At 37.2% G+C, this 20,114-nt stretch overlaps 1 protein-coding gene across 1 annotated transcript in view; it reads right to left on the bottom strand.

The window, feature by feature from the left end:
- LOC115222015 (alpha-1,2-mannosyltransferase ALG9) overlaps window positions 1–20,114 on the bottom strand; it is a 28,924-nt gene that overhangs the window by 1,984 nt on the left and 6,826 nt on the right. The window contains exons 3-15 of the mRNA XM_029792129.2: window positions 19,287–19,418; window positions 18,263–18,333; window positions 17,590–17,752; window positions 16,313–16,374; window positions 14,526–14,610; window positions 13,248–13,353; window positions 11,447–11,535; window positions 9,230–9,269; window positions 5,917–5,987; window positions 4,269–4,340; window positions 3,763–3,889; window positions 1,739–1,889; window positions 260–389 (exon numbers count right to left, since the gene is read on the bottom strand). Of these exons, the coding sequence (XP_029647989.1) occupies window positions 260–389; window positions 1,739–1,889; window positions 3,763–3,889; window positions 4,269–4,340; window positions 5,917–5,987; window positions 9,230–9,269; window positions 11,447–11,535; window positions 13,248–13,353; window positions 14,526–14,610; window positions 16,313–16,374; window positions 17,590–17,752; window positions 18,263–18,333; window positions 19,287–19,418 (1,299 nt within the window). The remainder of the gene's footprint in view (window positions 1–259; window positions 390–1,738; window positions 1,890–3,762; window positions 3,890–4,268; window positions 4,341–5,916; window positions 5,988–9,229; window positions 9,270–11,446; window positions 11,536–13,247; window positions 13,354–14,525; window positions 14,611–16,312; window positions 16,375–17,589; window positions 17,753–18,262; window positions 18,334–19,286; window positions 19,419–20,114) is intronic.

The raw sequence follows: 20,114 nt of genomic DNA, 5'->3' as shown, positions 1-20,114 counted from the left end.
AAATATATACAGTAACGATGGAACAAGTTGCAGCTGTAAGCAGTGGTAGCACTGTAAAATTCCCAAGTGGTTCAATATTTTGTAGAGATGAGTTTGAAATATCTTCTGAGTGTGGCCAGAAGAATAGCCTGGAGGGTCACACACAAGTTTCACCTAAAAGTCAACAGGAGCTGATCATGAATGGATCAAATATCTGAATCAGTTGTCTCAGAAGAGATGGATTGATGAAGGAGTAACAAGAAGGACTGATTTTACTTACGTAGCGGGTTGGTTCTTCCATGTTCATGTCATTCATGTGTGAAGGGATTGTCGAAGTTGAATCGGGTCCTTGATAATAGGGTTTGGGTAACTGACCTTTGAATTCTGACTTTATGAAGCGTAAATGCCAACTGGTGAATATGGAAGGGAGAAAAAAGAATTATAGTAATATCTCAAGTAAAATTCTAAAAAAATTATTTTTTTCTACCATAGGTACAAGGGCTGACATTTTTGGGAAAGTAGTTAGTTAAATACATAAACACCGGTGCTCAACTGATATTATTTTACTGACCCCACAAACAATGAAAGGTATTGTCATCCTTGGCTGAATTAGAACTCAGATCGTAAAGCCAGAAGGAATGCAACTAAGTATTTTGCTTGGTTTGCTAATAATTCTGCCTTAAAATGATAAGAATATTATCTCTAAAGATTTGCTCCATAGCTAATCCTTTATTGAGTCAATGTAGAAGTCTACAAGATTAGATTGACTCCAATACGCAACTGGTAGTCAATTTATTGACCTCAAAAGGATGAAAGGCAAGGTCGACCTCAGTGGAATTTGAACTCAGAACGTAAAGACAGACAAAATACCGCTAAGCATTTTGTCTGGTGGGCTAACATTTCTGCCAGCTTGCTGCCTTTTCAACAACAATAAGAATCCTTTATATTATAGGCACAAGGCCTGAAATGTTGGGGAAGGGGGCTAATTGATTACATTGACCCCAGTACACCACTGGTATTTATTCTATCGATCCCAAAAGGATGAAAGGTGTAAGTCAACCTCGGCAGAATTTGAACCTAGAACAAAACCCGGATGAAATGCCGCTAAGCATTTTGTCCATTGTGCCAATGATTCTGCCAGCTCACTGCCTTTACCTAGAACTATAATAGAAGACATTGACACAATCTGTAAATTGAAGTCAGTTTTACTGCTTTTGATACAAGACCCACCCTCTGCTTCCTCCCTGAAACTGCTTCTGGTTCTATGATGCAAATTTCCTGTTTTCAAGTGATCTAAATTAAAGCCTTCCATCAAAATTTCCTGTTAATTTATGTTCTAAATTCAAGCTTAATAATGACAAAGTTAATTTACTGAATTCTTTATTATTTTCAAAATTAAACTGAAATAGGATGAATGTTGCTGTAATTTAGCCCCAGGAGACATCATTTCCAGCTGGCTATACGACATGATCTGTGTCTTTATGTTTTTGAACATTGATTCCCTTGTTTGAAGATATTAGGACACAGATCATGTCGTATAGCCAGCTGGAGACAATGTCTCCTGGGGCTAAATTACAGCAACATTCGTCCTAAACCAGGACTGCCATGTTATGTTGGCAAACAATCTTTACTACAAAGTACTGTTGCTGAATATCTTTCGTTGTGAGATTTACAAATAGTAATTTTCTGAGAGGCAGAGTATTTCATCAGAAATATGGTAATGAAAGGGTTAGAATAAATTTCACTCAGTTTTACTTACTTGTTATGGGGAAGAAAAAAACTGCTTGGAAAACGATACCATTCTTTACCCATACAGACATTGACTTGTTTATCTGTGGACATAGTATGGATTTCTGGTTTGCTGGCAATCTGATTCAGTTCCAGATATATATCCATTGGAGCATGATAACCTTCAAAATAAAAATTATGAAGATAGTCACTCATCTTTTTTTAAATACAAAAAAAACTCAGTTGTTTAATGAAAATATTTAATTGTAGTCCCTGTCCTACCTCATAATTTAGTCAGTGGCTAATTAAAAGTATTCAGCAAAAAAAGAATAAAATAATTTCAGTCATACCTCCTCCTCCTCACCACCATCAGCACCACTGCCGCCAACATCATCGTTTGATGTCTGTTTTCCATGGTGGCATGGCTTGGATGGTTTGTCAGGCTCTCATGAGCATCAGACCCAAATGCCAGCATTGATGTGGTTTCTATGTCTGGATGCTCTTCCAAGTACCAGTGTAGCTAGAGTCTGTGCCCCCCACCCCAAACCCCACAAAAACAAAAACACATATTGCCTACAACATACCCAAAAGTGCCGCCTGGGTTGGACCACCCCTAATGCCCCGCCCCCACTAGCTATGCTAGTGCTTCCAAGTATAACTAATATAATCATATAATATAGAGTCATCTCTTAATTGTGGGGAAGCTAAAGAGATGGCAGGAGTGGTAAACTGCCCAACTGAAAGATCAATGGTTTGTATTCTGTCACTGGAACTACAGTGTCCATGGTTAAAACACCTACTTCTCAAATAGCCAAAGAATAAGAGGGAGTCTGTAAAAAAACCCCAGAAATTGTTTTCTTATATGAGGATTTGTCATCATCTTTTGAATGTCCCCTTTTCCGTGCTTGCATGGGTTGGACAGAGTTTACTGAAGCAGATTTTCTACAACTTGATGCTCTTCCTGTTGCCAACACTTATCTGTTTCCAAGTTAGGTAATATTTCTCCATGGCCAAACATGATTTTGTAGACTATTGGAAATGAATGACACTGCTTGTACGACAGGGACACACATTTACATCTGGCACATGATGTCAAAACAAATAGACACAAACATACTAACACTCTCTCTCACACACACACACATATATATATATATCAGTTGAATAAAGTTAAAACATTGTCTGGTTTTCATGTTTTTTATTATGGTATTTTAACAAAATTAGCGCTTTCAAACATAGCATGCAAATTGGTCAAAAGGTATTCTAAAAATTCAGCTGTTTGGAGTGTTCAAAGAGGAACTAAAGTTGTCAAGAACTCAACTGTCAGTTAAACCCATTTGAAATCTGATGATTACTCTAAGTATGAAAGTGCTAATTTTGATAAAATACCATAATAAAAAACGTGAAAACCAGACTATGTTTTAACTTTATTCAACTGATATATTATTCTATACACATTCACACAAATTTTAATCAATATATATATATATATTATATATATATATATATATATATATATATATACATTTATCTTTTATCTTTTACTTGTTTCAGTCATTAGACTGAGGCCATGCTGGGGCAATATATATATATCACTATCATCGTTTAATGTCTGTTTTCCATGTTGGCATGGGTTAGTTGGTTCGACTGGGGTCTGGGAAGCCAGGAGGGTGCATCAGGCCCCAATCTGATCTGGAAGTGTTTCTACAGCTGGATGCCCTTCCTAACGCCAACCACTCTAAGAGTGTAATGGGTGCTTTTTACATGCCACTACCACAGGGGTCAGAGGAGCTGGCACATATATATATATATATATATATAGATAGATAGATAGGTAAACCCAACAGGTTTTTTTCAGTTTCCATCAATAAAATCCATTCCCAAGGCTATGGTTGGCCCAGGGTTATAAGAGAAGACATTTGCTCAAAGTGTTATGTAATGGGAATGAACTCAAAACCATGTGATTGGGAAACAACCTTCTTAGCTGCACAGTCTTGAAAAAAGAAAAGTGTGTGTGCGTGCGTGTGTGTGTGTCTATGTGAGATGTGCGTTTACCTTGATAAAGCTGCAGAGTTCTGGAAACGGAAAGAACAGTGAAAATTGCAGCACAAATTACTGAGAGAAAATGGTAACTGTCAGAGGATGAAAACTTCTTGGACGAGAACAATGAACAAAATATATCCTGCAAAGATCAAAAGCAAACAGTTGTTCAGCACATAAATAGTAAACAGTTGTTAAGCACATATACAGTAAACAGTTGTACATCATATATTACATAATCATGTTTATCATATATTTCGGTAAACATTTGTTTATCACATAAACAGTAAACAGTTGTTTTTCATATAAACAGTAAATAATTGTTCATATAATTCAGTAAACAGTTATCATATAAACAGTAAACAATTGTTTATCATACATTTTACAGTGATCATTAATTTAGTGATCATCTATTACAGAGAGACTTTGATGTCTTAATGTGAATTAAATTATGGTCTGAATGAAAGTAATATGAAGGAGATATGATAGAAATGATGGAAATGAGAAAGAGGATATCTTACCTCCATGTAGGTGATTGAAATGGCAGCACCAAGGGCAAAAAATGGGTAGATCGGAAAAAGAAAACGTTCTTCCTGGAAATAAATTTTAAAAGATGCGTGAAGTTTCTGTAGATAATTCTTTCTAATTTTGGCACAAGGCCAGCAATTTTGAGAGGAGTGGGACAAGAGAGGGATAGTTTTATATTGCTAACTGCCATTGCTCCTTCTTCTGGTCACTTGTTACACTGATGTCCCTCACACTCCCCCCACTTGCTCTCTCTCTCTCTCTTATTTGCAAACATACAGCTGCCCTAAATGCTTCCCTCTCACTACCTTATGCTATTACTGTCCCCTCCCTCTCTCTCTCTCCTTATATCCTACCTTTACTGCTCCTCTTTGTCACTCCTCTAGCAATCTCTGCATTTTTCTCTCTTCTTCAACACAATCATTCTAACCTCCAACTCACATTCTCTTTACTCTCTCCCTCTCCCCTTTGTTCATCTCCTGCACTCACCCTCTCTTCTACCCACTCTATAATTCATGCAGCTGTGTATCAATGGGGACAATGTTGAGCAGTGAGGACCTCTTTTTCTCTTGCAGGGTACAAGCTGATCTCATTAGCATAGATGCCAGAATGCTCCACAAAGTCGTTACCAAATCACAGTATCACAGTACTGACCAGACCATCAGATGCTGTTATACACCACTGGTCACAATGAGCTTCCAATTCTGTCTTCATTCTGCCATTCTTTTTCATCTTGACTCAAATTGCTTGACTGTATCATCTTTCTATCATCATGGAAGCCATCCAAATTGCCTTTTCTCAACTCTTGGATAATACTCAGCAACAGCATGGGTCCACCTGTTGTCTGTGAACCTTGCAAGATTGTCAAATAAGTGGTGAAATTGCAGGGTTGAGAGTATCCTTGTCTCATACAACAACCTCTCTAAAACCTGGTGCCGTAATAAAACGTTTCCAGTACATCCTGTAAAGTGGTTCACAGATGAGCAGAGACATCGAAGGATCGAGAAGACTCTCGAGGCTTGTCAAGTTCATCACAAATTCTCCAGTGTATAGCTGTATACCTTTGTGGACATAGGCATAGACATCATCATCATCATCATCATCATTTAGCGTCCGATTTCCATGCTAGCATGGGTTGGACGGGTCAACTGGGGTCTGTGAAGCTGGAAGGCTTCGTCAGGCCCAGTCAGATCTGGCAGTGTTTCTACGGCTGGATGCCCTTCCTAACGCCTTAACGTGTGGTTAAAATACTTGCTCCCTAATCCTGTGAGTTTGGTGGGTCCAGTTTCAGAGTAGTATCTCAGGCAAGTGTCTTCTATAGCCCTGGGCCAAGCAAAGCCTTCAGAGTGGATTTGGTAGGCAGAAACTGAAAGAAGCCAATCGTGTGTGTGTGTGTTTTTTTGTGTAGGTGTATGTGTGTGGTTAGAAGTACATTTGGTAACCACTTGGAACATTGTGTAAGTGTCTGTGACAATAGTCTTGGGCTGACCAGTGTCTAATGAGCGGAATTCAGTAAATGCAAACGACAGTAACCTATTGTATGTGTGGGCAGGCATATGCTTCTCTCTCTCTCTCTCTCTCTCTCTGTGCGCATGCATGCATACACACACATTGAAATGGAAGTATATAGTTGATATCACTAACCTTATGAGGTCTTGTAAAGAATATGATGATCCAAATAAACATGGGACCCATTGACAACCACAAAGGAATATCTGAAAAACAATATATAAAACATATAAGTGATGGAAATGCAATTTTCATTGAATTAGGTTTCATTGACAATAAAATCTATGAAAAATTAAAGCAATAACAAATTTTATTTTTATTGATATATTATACTATACAATTCTGTTGTGTCTGGGGAGAGTCATTCTCTTTTAGTGCCTTATTATTTAACACACTTACTGGTAAAATTTCCACTTATTTCTTAATAGTCAAGACTATTGAAAAGGTTACAAGACGCAACGAAAATTTTAGAAAATAAAAATAAGAAATAAGTGGAAATTTCACTGGTGAGTGTGTTAAATGATAAGGCACTAAAAGAGAATGACTCTCCCCAGACACAACAGAATATGCTTCAACACACGAACTAATATAAAGAATCTTGCAAACCAAATCCAAAAACGAAATATTATACAATGAATAGTAACTTTTGCAACTCCGTATCTAATGAAATAAACTGCTAATACATTTTGCTACATTTTAAAAGCAGTAAAATATTTGGTGGGATTTAATAGAGTAAATAATGTTTAAATTATTAAACTGGGGACTGGAAAATATGTGAAACAAAATGTTTTAATATGAAGTGATTATGGAAGGTTTTTAAAATTCTGTATGAATACTTTAAGACAAGAGTCTTTATATCTTTGAATTAGAAACAGTATCAGACAGGTCATTATCAAAACATGTTAACAAGTTAAATTGTCATAGCTACCTGACAGCAACCACAACAAGAACAATATTAACAGCTAATTACTCCCACCATTATTGTTATTGTTATCATTATCACAACTTTTATGATAATAAAGAGGTTTCTAAAACTGGGCAATTAACGACAGTTAGTGCCAGCAATAATTGGACTGCAATTAAACATTGATGATGATTGTGATGTATATTTATGCTTACATTGGTTAAAAGAACCAACTCTGTGACTAATGTCATTGTAAGAAATGTAGTGATACTAAGAAAATTAGTAGGTTTGAACTTAAGACTTATTAGCTGAATGTCTAATACCATAGCCACTTAGCCATTTAAATTCTGCAATTAATCAAATGATTAAATAGCATCTTGCTTCTCCTTCTCTCTTTAACCAACTGGGGGAGCCGTGTTCTCCTCCCCTGCAAGACACCTGTTTCTGTCTCACTATTCATACTCTAAACTCTCCTCACCTGGCACAAAATCACCTCTCTCAATACTAATCTCCAATCAGTTGATTGCAGGGTCTTATCTGGCAAGTTACTTGGTGATCTCACTGGTGCTGGTGCCACATACAAAGCACCCAGTACATTCTGTAAAGTGGTTGGCATTAGGAAGGGCATACAGCCATAGAAATCATGTCAAAGCGGACAGTAGAGCTTGGCACAGTCCTCTGGCTTGCCAACTCCTGTCAAACCATGTCATCATGGAAAAACGGATATATGGTGATGATGATGAGAGAAGACTGTAGCCATGACTCTCCCGCAGGGGCTTTTGAGACTGTTGGGGAGGAAGGAAGGATCCTTGTACTAGAAACCTAGCTCAAATGCTTGCAACAGAATGGACTCTGCTAAAGGTATTTGGGATGCTACGTTTGTTTATTTTTATTTTACATCTGTTTTCCCATGTTAGCTTGGGTTAGGTGAATATATCATTGAGGCATTGTTTTTACATCCAGGGAGATCTCATTACTGTTAGTTGAATGGAAAGAAAAACCACCCAGTATATTCTGAAAAGTTGGGTGGCAGAAGGAAGAGCATCTTGCTGGAGAAACCATGCCAAAGCTGATATCAGAGCACGATGCAGACTTTGGATCCATTGGATTCTATCATGCCATCTAACCCATGCCAGCATGGAACATAGATGCTAAATGATGATAATGATATATGAATATACACACACACATACACACAATAGGCTTCTTTCAGTTTCTGTCTACTAAATCTACTCACAAGGCTCAGGGCAACAGTAGAAGACACCTATCCAAAATATGAAATCGAACCGGGAACAATTGGGAAACAAAACTTCTTAAACATACAACTATGCTTACTCTCATTCAAATATTTACCTAGGTATGTGTGTGTGAGTGTGAGATGGATATCAACCATAATGAAATTATAAAACTTGGTAGAGACCCACAAGATTATCCACCATCTTTCCAACAGCTGTCTTGTGCACCTTTTTGAATTCCATGTCTAACACCCGTGGGCATGCTTACAAAATCAAAAAAACAACACAGTATGCATGACTTTTGGAAATATCTTTACACACCCAGAATTGCTGAAACATGGAATAAACTACCCACATAACTTGTTAGCTATCAAGATAATACATCCTTCAAAACTTCCATGCTTCTCAGCATGTACATCTGATGCTCCGATCTACTTTGTTTTTTAAAATGACACATTCACTCTCTTTTTTACTCTTTTTACTTGTTTCAGTCATTTGACTGTGGCCATGCTGGAACACTGCTTTTAGTCGAGCAAATCAACTCCAGGACTTATTCTTTGGAAGCCTAGTACTTATTCTATTGGCCTCTTTTGCCGAACCACTAAGTTATAGGGACGTAAACACACCAGCATTGGTTGTCAAGCGATGTTAGGGGACAAACACAGACACATACATACATACATATATATATATATACATATATATATATATGCATATATATATATATATATATATATACATATATACGACAGGCTTCTTTCAGTTTCTGTCTACCAAATCCACTCACAAGGCTTTGGTCGGCCTGAAGCTATAGTAGAAGACACTTGCCCAAGGTGTCATGCAGTGGGACTGGACCCGGAACCATGGGGTTAGTAAGCAAGCTACTTACCACACAGCCACTCCTGCGCCACTGTTCGCTTCCTGTGCATATTTTCTATGTACTTTTCACACACTTTTGGCTAATTTTTCTGATGAGTTCAGTGCACCTGAGCAGCATTGTATACAAGTTCATTATTGTTATTATCATTATTATTATTAAGGCAGTGAACTGGCAGAATTGTTACCGCACTAGACGAAATGCTTAGCAGTATTTCACCCGTTGGTATGTTCTGAGTTCAAATTTTGCCAAGGACGACTTTATCTTTCATCCTTTCAGGGTTGATAAAATAATTACCAGTTACGCACTGGGGTCAATGTAATCGACTCATTCCCTCACCAAAAATTGCTACCCTTGTGGCAATATTTGAAACCATTATTATCATTATTATTATTATTATTATTATTATTATCATCATAATATTCAAAATACCTGAATTCTTTGACTGTTTGCATATAAATTTTGCCACAACCTGAAAGAAAATGAGAAAATGAAATTCTAATCAATATTTGGTATATAAGTAGTTCTCATATGACCCTTAGTGGGATCCATAAAAGATTTGCTATTAAATTTTATGTGTACAATAAATTGGTTACTCTTCTACAATATACAAAATATTTAAAGAATTTTTTAAAACAATTCATAATCATATTTATTTATAAAAATATAATGGAATTTTATAAACATCAAATGGTGATGACGGTCCTGAGAAACACCATTGTATATGGAGCAAACATGAAAGAAACCACTGCTGCTGCTGTGTATTACAGCAAAAATAATTATAATGAATATTCTTTTCTACTCTAGGCACAAGGCCTGAAATTTTGAGGGAGTGGGTGGGTAGTTGATTAGATCGACACCAGTGTGCAACTGGTACTTAATTTATCAACCCTGAAAGGATGAAAGGCAAAGTTGACCTTGGCAGAATTTGAACTCAGAACGTAAAGCAAGTCAAACTCGGCGGAATTTGGATTATAATGAATATTGCATGACTGTAGACTTCATGAGAGTTGGAGAAATATACTTAGGTCATGGGCACTGTAGCTTCTTTTACTTGTTTCAGTCAGTGGACTGTGGCCTTGCTGGGGCACCACATTGAGAGGTTTTAGCTGAACAAATCGAACCCAGTACTTATTTAATGCTACTTAAATATCAGTCTCTTTTGTTGAGCCACTATATAACAGGAATGTAAACGAACCAACACAGAGTGTCAAGCAGTGTGTGTGTGGGGGGGGGGGGGAGAAACACAGATGCAAAGACACACACATATATGGCCTAGTGGTTAGGGTGTTGTACTCATGATAGGGAATATCATGGTTTCAGTTCTTGTACTGGGTGGTGCATTGTGTTCTTAAGCAAAACATTTCGTCCCACATTGCTCTGCGATCACCTCAACACCTGACATGTGGTACACCATGCACCTGTAATGGCAACGTTGATTTGAGGGAACAAATGAGCTAATTATTTAAATTATTTACATTTGACGGATATTTGTCCTCATCTTGTTTGTTGTTAACACAACATTTTGGCTGATATACCCTCCAGCCTTCATCAGGTGTCTTGGGGAAATTTTGAACCTGGGTTCTCATTGCTAAGGTATTTTTCAATGTTGTTATTATTATTATTATTCAGGTCACTGCCTGGAATCGAACTTGGAATCTTGGGGTTAGTAGCCCATGCTCTTAACCACTATGCTATATGCCTGTGGGCATAATAATAATAACATCAAAAAATACCTTAGGAATGAGAACCCAGGTTCAAAATTTCCCCAAGATACCTGGTGAAGGCTGGAGGGTATATCAGCCGAAACGTTGTGTTAACAACAAACAAGATGAGGACAAATAGCCGTCAAATGTAAATAATTCCTCATCTCTGAAATACAGAACTGAATGAGTTAATATTCAGTACAAACATCTAATTATTATAAACAAATCATTTGTGGAGATTGTTCAGCAAGAAATTTGCAGAACCATCTTTTATTGGACTATGAGAGACTACCATCACACACAAACACATTATATTAGTTACTAGCTGGCCCCATGCCACAAAAATGACGGCTAATTGTAGTATTTTATATATAAATAAGGTACATAATAATCACACATACAAACATTCGCATACTTCCTTTGTACATGCACATACATACACTCACAGAGTTGAAACGCTGTTTGATTTTTCTTTTCAGCATTGAATGTTCACCATCCCACTTCCATTGCACACACACAAACATTCACATGACTCCCTTTTATATACACACACATATACTCATGCAGTTTCATTCTTTCATGCTGTTTGATTTCTTTTTTCACCGTAGAATTTCCATCATCCCTCAACCAAGTTTGCCATTACCCTTTCCTTCCTTCCTTATTCAGCTAATTACCCCTTCCTTTCTCATTCATATGTTGTGACAGAGAAAAACACAAGTGTATTATAGTAGATCCTTGTACAACAGGATTCCACAGCTTCGTTCTACCAAATTCCCACACAAGACACTAATAAGCCAAGGTGCCATGCAATACACTGAAACTAGAACCATGTGGTTTCAAATTGAGCTTTGAAGTAGGATTTTCGTTTTTAACTTGTAAATGCAGAATGAATCTGTAAGAAAGTGTCATTAACAAAAAAAAAAAAAAAAAAGCAAATACTCACTGCTATTGGAAGACATATGAGGGCCAACAAAAATGCGATATTAAAGTTTAGGAAGCCGTTGAGAAAATAGAAAGTAAATGGTTCTGTTCCTGTAAAATAAAATATATTGGATGATAAGAAAATAAAAAATGGCTTTTAATATAATTTCTGGTTGAAATTTCATATCAACATCAATCGAAAGAATCTGAAGAGCCCAAGGACTGCACTGTGGTCTAGTGTCTGCTTTGGCATGGTTTCTATAACCAGATGCCCTTCCCAATGCCAACCACTTTACAGCATGTACTGAGTGCGTTTTTCATAGCACCAGCAATAGTTTGGTCCTCAGGCAGCTTGCAAGACTATGAAACTTGAGACGGTGGTGATGGTGTGTGTATGTGTGTGTTGGGGGCAGCATGTATTTTTAATTACTTAGCCAGCAAACTATGGAAATTTGCTTGGTGTAGATGTGTATGTATTCAAAACACACGGAGAAAAATTTCTATCTGAGACCTCAGATGAACACTTGTTACAGCAAGAAACACAAATGATGAGAGCAATGTCTTAATTCCCTCATTCACCAAACCACACTGTGGAGAGAGCACTGTAGAAATGAAATAAATGAAAAATCATGCCAATGAGGGTACCCTAGAAAGGCCACAGCTTCTGGCAGAAACAGGTAAAAGTGAAAAAGGGATTAAGCAAGCCTCTACACTATTACTCGATACACCAGAGAAAACAGTAAAATCTCACATATCACTTCTTATCTAAAAAAAAAAAAAAAAAGACAGGCCAATTTGGATAATAATGTAATTTTAGAAAAAAACAACAACAAAAAACGAACAAGATGAGCAAGGCTAAAATGGCTAAGATACCTCTGATTATCTACTTCATTAAAGGTCCAAAACAAAAGCTATTTTCATCATCATTATTTTTATTGTTTTTTTAAAGTGTTGAGCTAGCAGAATCATTAGCATGCTGGGTGGAACGCTTAATGATATTTTGCCAAGGTTGACTTTGCCTTTCATCCTTTTGGGGTTGGTTAAATAAGTACCAGTTATGCATTGGGGGTCGATGTAATTGATTTAATCCCCTCCCTCAAGCTGCCCTTGTGGAAAGAATTTGAAATAATTATTTTCATTGTTCTTTTTAAGGTGGCAAGCTGGCAGAATCGTTAGCACGCTGGACAAAATGCTTAGTGGTATTTCATCCGTCTTTATGTTCTGAGTTCAAATTCTGCTGAGGTTGACTTTGCCTTTCATCCTTTTTGGGATGTACTTAATGTTGTTTATTTCAATGTGAGCTCTAGGTTATTGTACCTAGCCATTTCTGGCATCCTACCACTTACTTGATGTGCCTTGATTCTTATGAATCCATATAACAAAATGTGTGTGTGTGTATATACATACATACATACATACATACACACACACACACACCAAGAAAAGGACAAATGGAGGAAGATTAAAGAAGATTATTTAATCCCGTTTATCCTTTCTCTTGTGTTGGTGACAAAAAGCACCCAAAATGTTGCCATTGTAAAAATGATTGGTGATAAGAACATTCAACCACAAAAAACACAGACCCCCCCCCCCCCCCCCCCAGAAAACAAAATACCGAAAACATGATATACACAACAACAGAGTTGGCAGGTTTGTCTCTGTTATTGTGTGTTAGATGATGGAGGACTACATTCAGAACTGAGAAGCTGTGAAACTCACTCAACCCATGCCAACAAGGAAAAACAGATGTAAAATGCCTGATGATGAGGATGTATAAATTAGCATATCTAAGTAGATGTAAGAAGGAAGGGGTTACAACTTACCATAAATATCTGGTCCGTGTTCAGTGAAAATATTATAAAGGAGGATATTCAATGGAGCAATAACCAATTTGTCATAATAATAACTGTCAATAACAACCACAGGGAGCTGAAATAATGAAATAACCAATAATAATAATAATAATAAAAATAATAATAAGTCACCACCACCACCAACAACAACAATAACAACATACACTTTTCTACGCTTGCATGGGTCAGATGGAATTTTGTTCAAGCAGGTTTTCTATGGCCAGATGCCCTTCGTGTGGCTAGCTCTCCCTCATTTATTTCCAATTGAAGTAGTTTTTCCTCATGACCAGACATGTTTTCATGGAAGATTGGAAATGAAGGACACAGCATGCATGGCAGTGACACTTGTTTTACAATAATCACAAAATATCAAGACACGGACACTGTAACACACACACATACATACATATATGTGTGTGTGTGTGTGTGTGTGTGTGAGACAGGCTTCCTTCAGTTTCTATCCATCGAATCCACCTCATAAAACTTTCATCAGTCTGGGGCTATAGCAAAAAAAACACTTGCCCAAGAAGCCACACAGCAGGATTGAAACTGGAGCCATGTGGTTGGGAAGCAAACTTCTTACCACACAGCCATGTCTGTGCTAATCATCATCATCCTTTAACGTCCGTTTTCCATGCTGGCATGGGTTGGATGGTTTGATTGGGGTCTGGGAAGCCAGGAGGCTGCACCAGGCCCCTATCTGATCTGGTAGGGATTCTACAGCTGGATGCCCTTTCTAATGCCAACCACTCCGGGTGCTTTTTACGTGCCACCGGCACAGGGGCCAGAGGAGATGGCGTACTTAATTAATAATAATCATATGTAGTTGATACATGTACGTGTAGTTACTGCCAATAATTGCATGTATGAGGCAAGTGTCTTCTACTACAGCCCCATCCGACTTAGTAACAGCAAAGGTGTTAACAAAAGCACTGCTTCAATGTTGGGACTTTTGCATAAGCAAATAGTAGATACAAACAAACACACACATTGACCTTTGCTTTCTGATTCCATCTACCAAATCCACTCACAGGCTTTGATTGCTGAAGGTGCCATGCAGTGGGATTCAACCCAAACCACATGGTCGGGAAAGGAACTTCTCAACCAGATAGCCATACCTCTGACACATTTATTTTATTATGTGGTAAGAGAGAAAGAATACAGGGAAAACAATTTCCCTTTTTTAAATAAACAACAAAAAATTCAGTGGGAAATAAAAGAAAGAGAAACAGATTGAAAAATATTTACCAAAAAAAGAAGCAGAGCAACAAAACACCAGTAGATAAAATAACTTATTTTCTTTTTCATGAGAACATCACAAGCAATGGGTATCCTGTAAAGACAAAGAGTAAAACCTGTTTTTAAAAAGTAAAGAAGTGAAGAAAAAAAGAAAAGAAATTACCATATTTGCTGGCATAAGATGCACTCTTGTTTTAAATGGATTCAAAAATGATCCTGCATTTAATGTGGCCATATTATGGATGGAAGATTGAGGGCTGAAGGGTAGGGAGCTGAATAAGCATAATTCCATCAGACACAATAACTTTTACTACTAATAGTTTCAAATTTTGGCACAAGGCCAGCAATTTCAGGGAAGCGGGTGTATGTTGATTACATCAACCCCCAATCCTCAACTGGTACTTATTTTATCAACTCCAAAAGGATGAAAGGTAAAGTCAACCTCAGTAGAATTTGAACTCAGAACATAAAGACAGACGAAATGCTGCTAAGCATTTCGCCTGGCATGGTAACGATTCTGCCAGTTCACCACCTTATAATTGTTAATAATAATAAAATGTAGGAGACCAGCCAAAATAGCACAGTCTATTAGCATAAACTTGTGAAATATCGCTAACGGCACATTGACAGTTATGTGAAGAGGTCACATCATTTCATTATACCTCCTTCTTCAGTTCAGCATACATAACCCACACCTGATAGATATACACACGCATATATATATATATATTATATATATATATATATGTCAGGTGTGTATTAGGAATGGCAGTTGGTGTTAAGAAAGGCATCCAGCCATAGAAACCAAGTCAAATCAGACTAGAACCTGGTGCATCTCTCCAGCTTACCAGTTCTAGTCAAACTGTCCAACCCACACCAGCATGGAAAGTGGATGTTAAATAATGATGATGATGATGTATGTCTTACATTATTTAATGACTGTGTTACATTTAAGAAATATTTTTTTAATTGGCCATGGCCTTCGGGCTAAAACATTTTTAAGGATTTAAGGATTTAAATGAAATTTCTCTGAGAAAGATGAAATGAATTTTAAACATTCATCTGTCAGCAATTTGCAATGTATACGTTGATGATAACAAAACCAGAACGGTGTTGCACCACCCTCGTGGCTGACTGCAGTAACCCCAAACACCATAGCCAAATATGTAAGTTTTACATCCTGTGTGGCAATTCTCTTGACCAAAATTTAAACAGCTATACAGTTGATCTGAAAGAAGGATAAAACTGAAATTTGGTACTTGCACAATGTAGTTTATATAGGACAGATTTATGATTTGATACTATTGGGTTGGTGCATAATTATTACGGCTTTTTTTCAACAGATTTTATTCAACAAACACAATAACAATATGTAACAAAAACATCTTTAAATGATTATTCTGGAGCATATTAACCATCTACTTCAATTACTGCTTCCCATTTGCTTGGCAGATGGTCAGACTGTCATTTAAAGATGTTTTTGTTAAATATTATTATTGTTTTTGTTGAAAAAAAGTTGCAATAATTATACACCAACCCAATATTTTTCAAATATACTGTCACAGCATGTCTTTACATGCATGAGATTTCATATTTTCTGTCACAAAACCACTTTAAAACAACTTTCAATGAATGTGTGATAAAAAAAAAACAATGAATTTGGTTTTTCCACAAAACATTACTTGTAAAACAGGGGTGTGTCTTATATGCTGGCAAATACGTTAAAATAACAAACATTCATTCATTCATTTTTATGTCTGTTTTTAATAAATTACAAAACAAAAAAAGGCTCTTACCCAAGGACTGCTGAAAAGGGCCAGCCAATGAAGGCACTAGCAGCAACAGACAAAATAGCAAACTGTGGTGAATAAAGTAGAAACAATTATATAAATAACATGAATTAACATAAATAATTTTAACAAATTATATTAACAATGGAAACATGTAAAGGTCTAAGTTCTATCATTTTTGTTTCAACATTCACTTCTCCCTGCTTGTATGGATCAGAGAGAATTTGTTGAGGCAGGCTTTCTATGACAGAACATCACCCTTGTTAACGTGGCGAGCTGGCAGAAACGTTAGCATGCTGGGTGAAATGCTTAGCGGTATTTTGTATGTCTCTATGTTCTGAGTTCAAATTCCGCTGAGGTTGACTTTGCTTTTCATCCTTTTGGGGTCGATAAATTAAGTACTAGTTGCATACTGATGTCAATATAATTGACTGGCCCCTTCCCCCAAAATTTCGGATCTTGTACCTAGAGTTGAAAAGAACATCACCCTTGTTGCCAACCCTCACCTATTTCCAAGCAAGGTAGTATTTTCCCATGCTGGGACATGTTTTCAGAGGATGGCAAGAAACGAAGGACTTCACTTGTATGATGCTTGTTTGTAACTATCCTGTGATGTCAAGACAAGGAAGCACAAACACATATATACACAGAGCTTCTTTCAGTTTCCATCTACCAAATTCACTCATAAGTCTTTGCTTGGCCTGGGAGCTGTAGTAGAAGACACTTGCTGGAAGTGCCATGCAGTGGGATTGAACCCAAAATTGTGAGATTAAGAAGTGAACTACTTAACCATACAGCCATGCCTGTATATGTGTGTGTGCACGTGCGTGTGTGTGTGTATGTGTGTGCGTACATGTGTCTCATTATTTTGACATCATGTAATATTTATAAGACTAGATTCATTTTCTTACAATTTAGTGTCATTTTCAATCTGCTATGACAAGTCCAACTATGGGGAAACATTACCTTACCTGGAAACAAGTGAGGATTTTTGTTTGTCAAATGATGATGAGGGTGATGAGGGGGAGATAAACATCTTCTTTAATAAGCCGCAAGCCTATCTTGAACAAGTGCCCCCCCACCGATAATCTGGCATCTATTCTATCAAGCTGAACTGAGACATGAGGGAATTGTACCACACATTATAAAATACTTGCAAAGGATTTGAACTTAAAACTTTTAGGTTGGCAGTCTGGTATTTTCAGCTGGTGAAATATATTTTGCTTCCAGATAAATTTGATGGCAACACTTATCGAAATTGGGACTGTTCTTTATATACTTACATGGTAAGACTTCTGATACCAGGCTCCCATAGCAACCATAGTAAGATACATAGAGAAACTGCTGGGAAGATAAGATGAACAGGATATGAACATCCCTGTGCTAAACAACATAAACCATAGCATCAAACGTCCAATTTTGGCACCAAACAGCTTACATACTCCACTGAAAGAAGAGAGAAGAAACATACATATTAATATATGTGTGTGTGTATGTGTGTGTGTGTGTATGTATGTATGTGTGTGTGTGAAGTTCAACATGTGATATAGCGCTGTGTCCTAATTGTTAAGGTGCTGGGTTCATGATTATGGAGGCCTGTGTTTTGATTCCTGAAACAGGTTGTCCATTGTGTTCTTGAACAGGGCATTTCATTTCACGTTGCTCCACTCAGGTGAAAACGAGTACTTGAGGCTAAACTCAGACTGGCAAGCTGTCTAGGGTGTGGTAGTGGGTGGGTGAGCAGGTGGTGCCTTTAACTTAGTTGCAACTCAGGATTTTCAGATAGGCATTGGTTGGATGACAGGGGTTTCATTTGGCATAGCATGTGAGAGAGAGAGAGAGAGAGAGAGTGTGTGTGTGTGTGTGTGTGTGTGTTTGTTTTAAGTTATTTAGTTCACACTTGATAAAGTGGACTGTTGTATGGTAGCAAGACATAGGCATTGAAAAGAAACTTACTTATAAAAATATAGCTCTGTTACAGAGCATGCAATGGCAAGGATACATCTCAGGAAATAAAATAAAAATATCTGGAAAAAAAAGAAAAGAAAATATATAAGCTGTTAATAATGGCTTCAGATTTAGGCATATGACCAGTAATTGTTGGATTATATCTAATTTTAAAGCCTTTCGGTAGTTCAGGAGTTCGACTCAGCTATAATAATAAAAGTGAAATTCTATCTGTCTGTCCTCAGTCTACTTTTGCTCTACATAGACATATTACAGCTTTTTGGAATCAGGATGATCCTACGATTCAAGATCTGTCTTTTATTTGGTTCTTGAATATCTAGCATTGGGATCTGATATAAAAGCATTTGGGCTGCTTTTTCTAGCAGGTAAAGCTTGGCCTTTTTACGCCATCTTGGTTGGCATTTGTCAGATGACGTTAGAGATCTAGGGGGAAATAAATGACATTCGCTTTGTTAATTTTACGTTAAGGTAAGTACTTTGGGACAAATTGGCCAACAACTAGAATTCAACTTGGGACTGGAACAAAAGAATGATTGCATAATAGAATTAATTCTCATCCATCCTTAATCTTTGATCAAACACCACCAGGATATATAGTCATCATAGATATATTATATAGTTATGCTATTTACCACATTTTAGTTTTGGGCTGCAAGGCCCAATTAACCCTCTGCAGGAGCTAGCTTAGCTTAAAAGTCTGCATGGAGTGTGGCTTTTAAGCTAGTTCCTACTAAAACTGACTTAGTACCAGAGCAGTTTCTAACATTCCAGGGTAGTTAAAATTAACAAGTTTAACTACCCTTGATAAGTGTTTTTCTCAGAAAATGACAACAAAATAATTTGAGTTAGATTTGAACTCATAGCTTGTAAACATTTAGTGGTAAGCTATTCTATTTGGTTCATGGCCATCTTACTTTAATACTTGGTTAGATTTCAAGAGTTGTTAATTTTATATGAGGGAGGGAGAGATAGATAGATAGATAAATAGAGCACAATTATTTGAATTCCTTACCTTATTTACATTGATAAAAGCATAGATTTTCATTGGAAAAGCATGTAGCGTCAAATAAGCATAGGAACGAATGGCATAAGATGGAGAGTATTCCCATGTTTGGAAACCTTTGTTAAACAATAAGTAGTGAGTCTGAAAAGAAAGGAAAATAAAAAGAAAATAAGAGATAAACTGAAGAATGGGTAGATCTGAATGGCAGTGGTGGTGGTACCACCACCACCACCACCATCATGCAATGTCTGTTTTCCATGCTGGAATGCATTGAACATATCGAGAGGGTTTGAGAAGGTCAGAGAGCTGCACCAGGCCTCAATATCAGCATTTGCATGGTTTCCATGGCTGGAAACCCTTCTTAATGCCAATCACTTTACAGTGTGTACTGGGTGCCTTTTTTTTTGTTACACAAGCACAAGTGAGGTCACCAAGCAGCTTGCTCTCAACTGAGTAGGAGTGTGTTTGAGTGAGGGTGGTGGCTTTAAGTGAGGTGCTGGAAGCGAAAGTAAAAGAGAGGGGTAAGCATGGGTGTCTTAATATTGGGGAAGATACATGGCTTCCCCAGATTAAGCAAACGGCAGTGAGAGTAGTTGAAAGAGAGACAAAGATGGTTATGACGAGGTGCCACAAAGTTACTGGCCACAGACACAATGTATGTTTAATATATATATATATGCTTTCGGTGCAAATGGTTTTTTATAAGGCACCGTTTTTACAATCCTGTAAATAGTAATAATGGTATTTTTATATAAGCTTAAAGCTTATGGTGACTAAAGAAAATAGTCTAATAAAGGGGCATATAAGCCCTCAACAGAAAAAAGAAGGCTTTCCTAT

Source organism: Octopus sinensis, linkage group LG19, assembly GCF_006345805.1.
Source record: "Octopus sinensis linkage group LG19, ASM634580v1, whole genome shotgun sequence".
NCBI classification, from domain to species: domain Eukaryota; kingdom Metazoa; phylum Mollusca; class Cephalopoda; order Octopoda; family Octopodidae; genus Octopus; species Octopus sinensis.
Note: the sequence above shows the minus strand (reverse complement) of the source record. Positions and strands in the feature narration are given on the sequence as shown.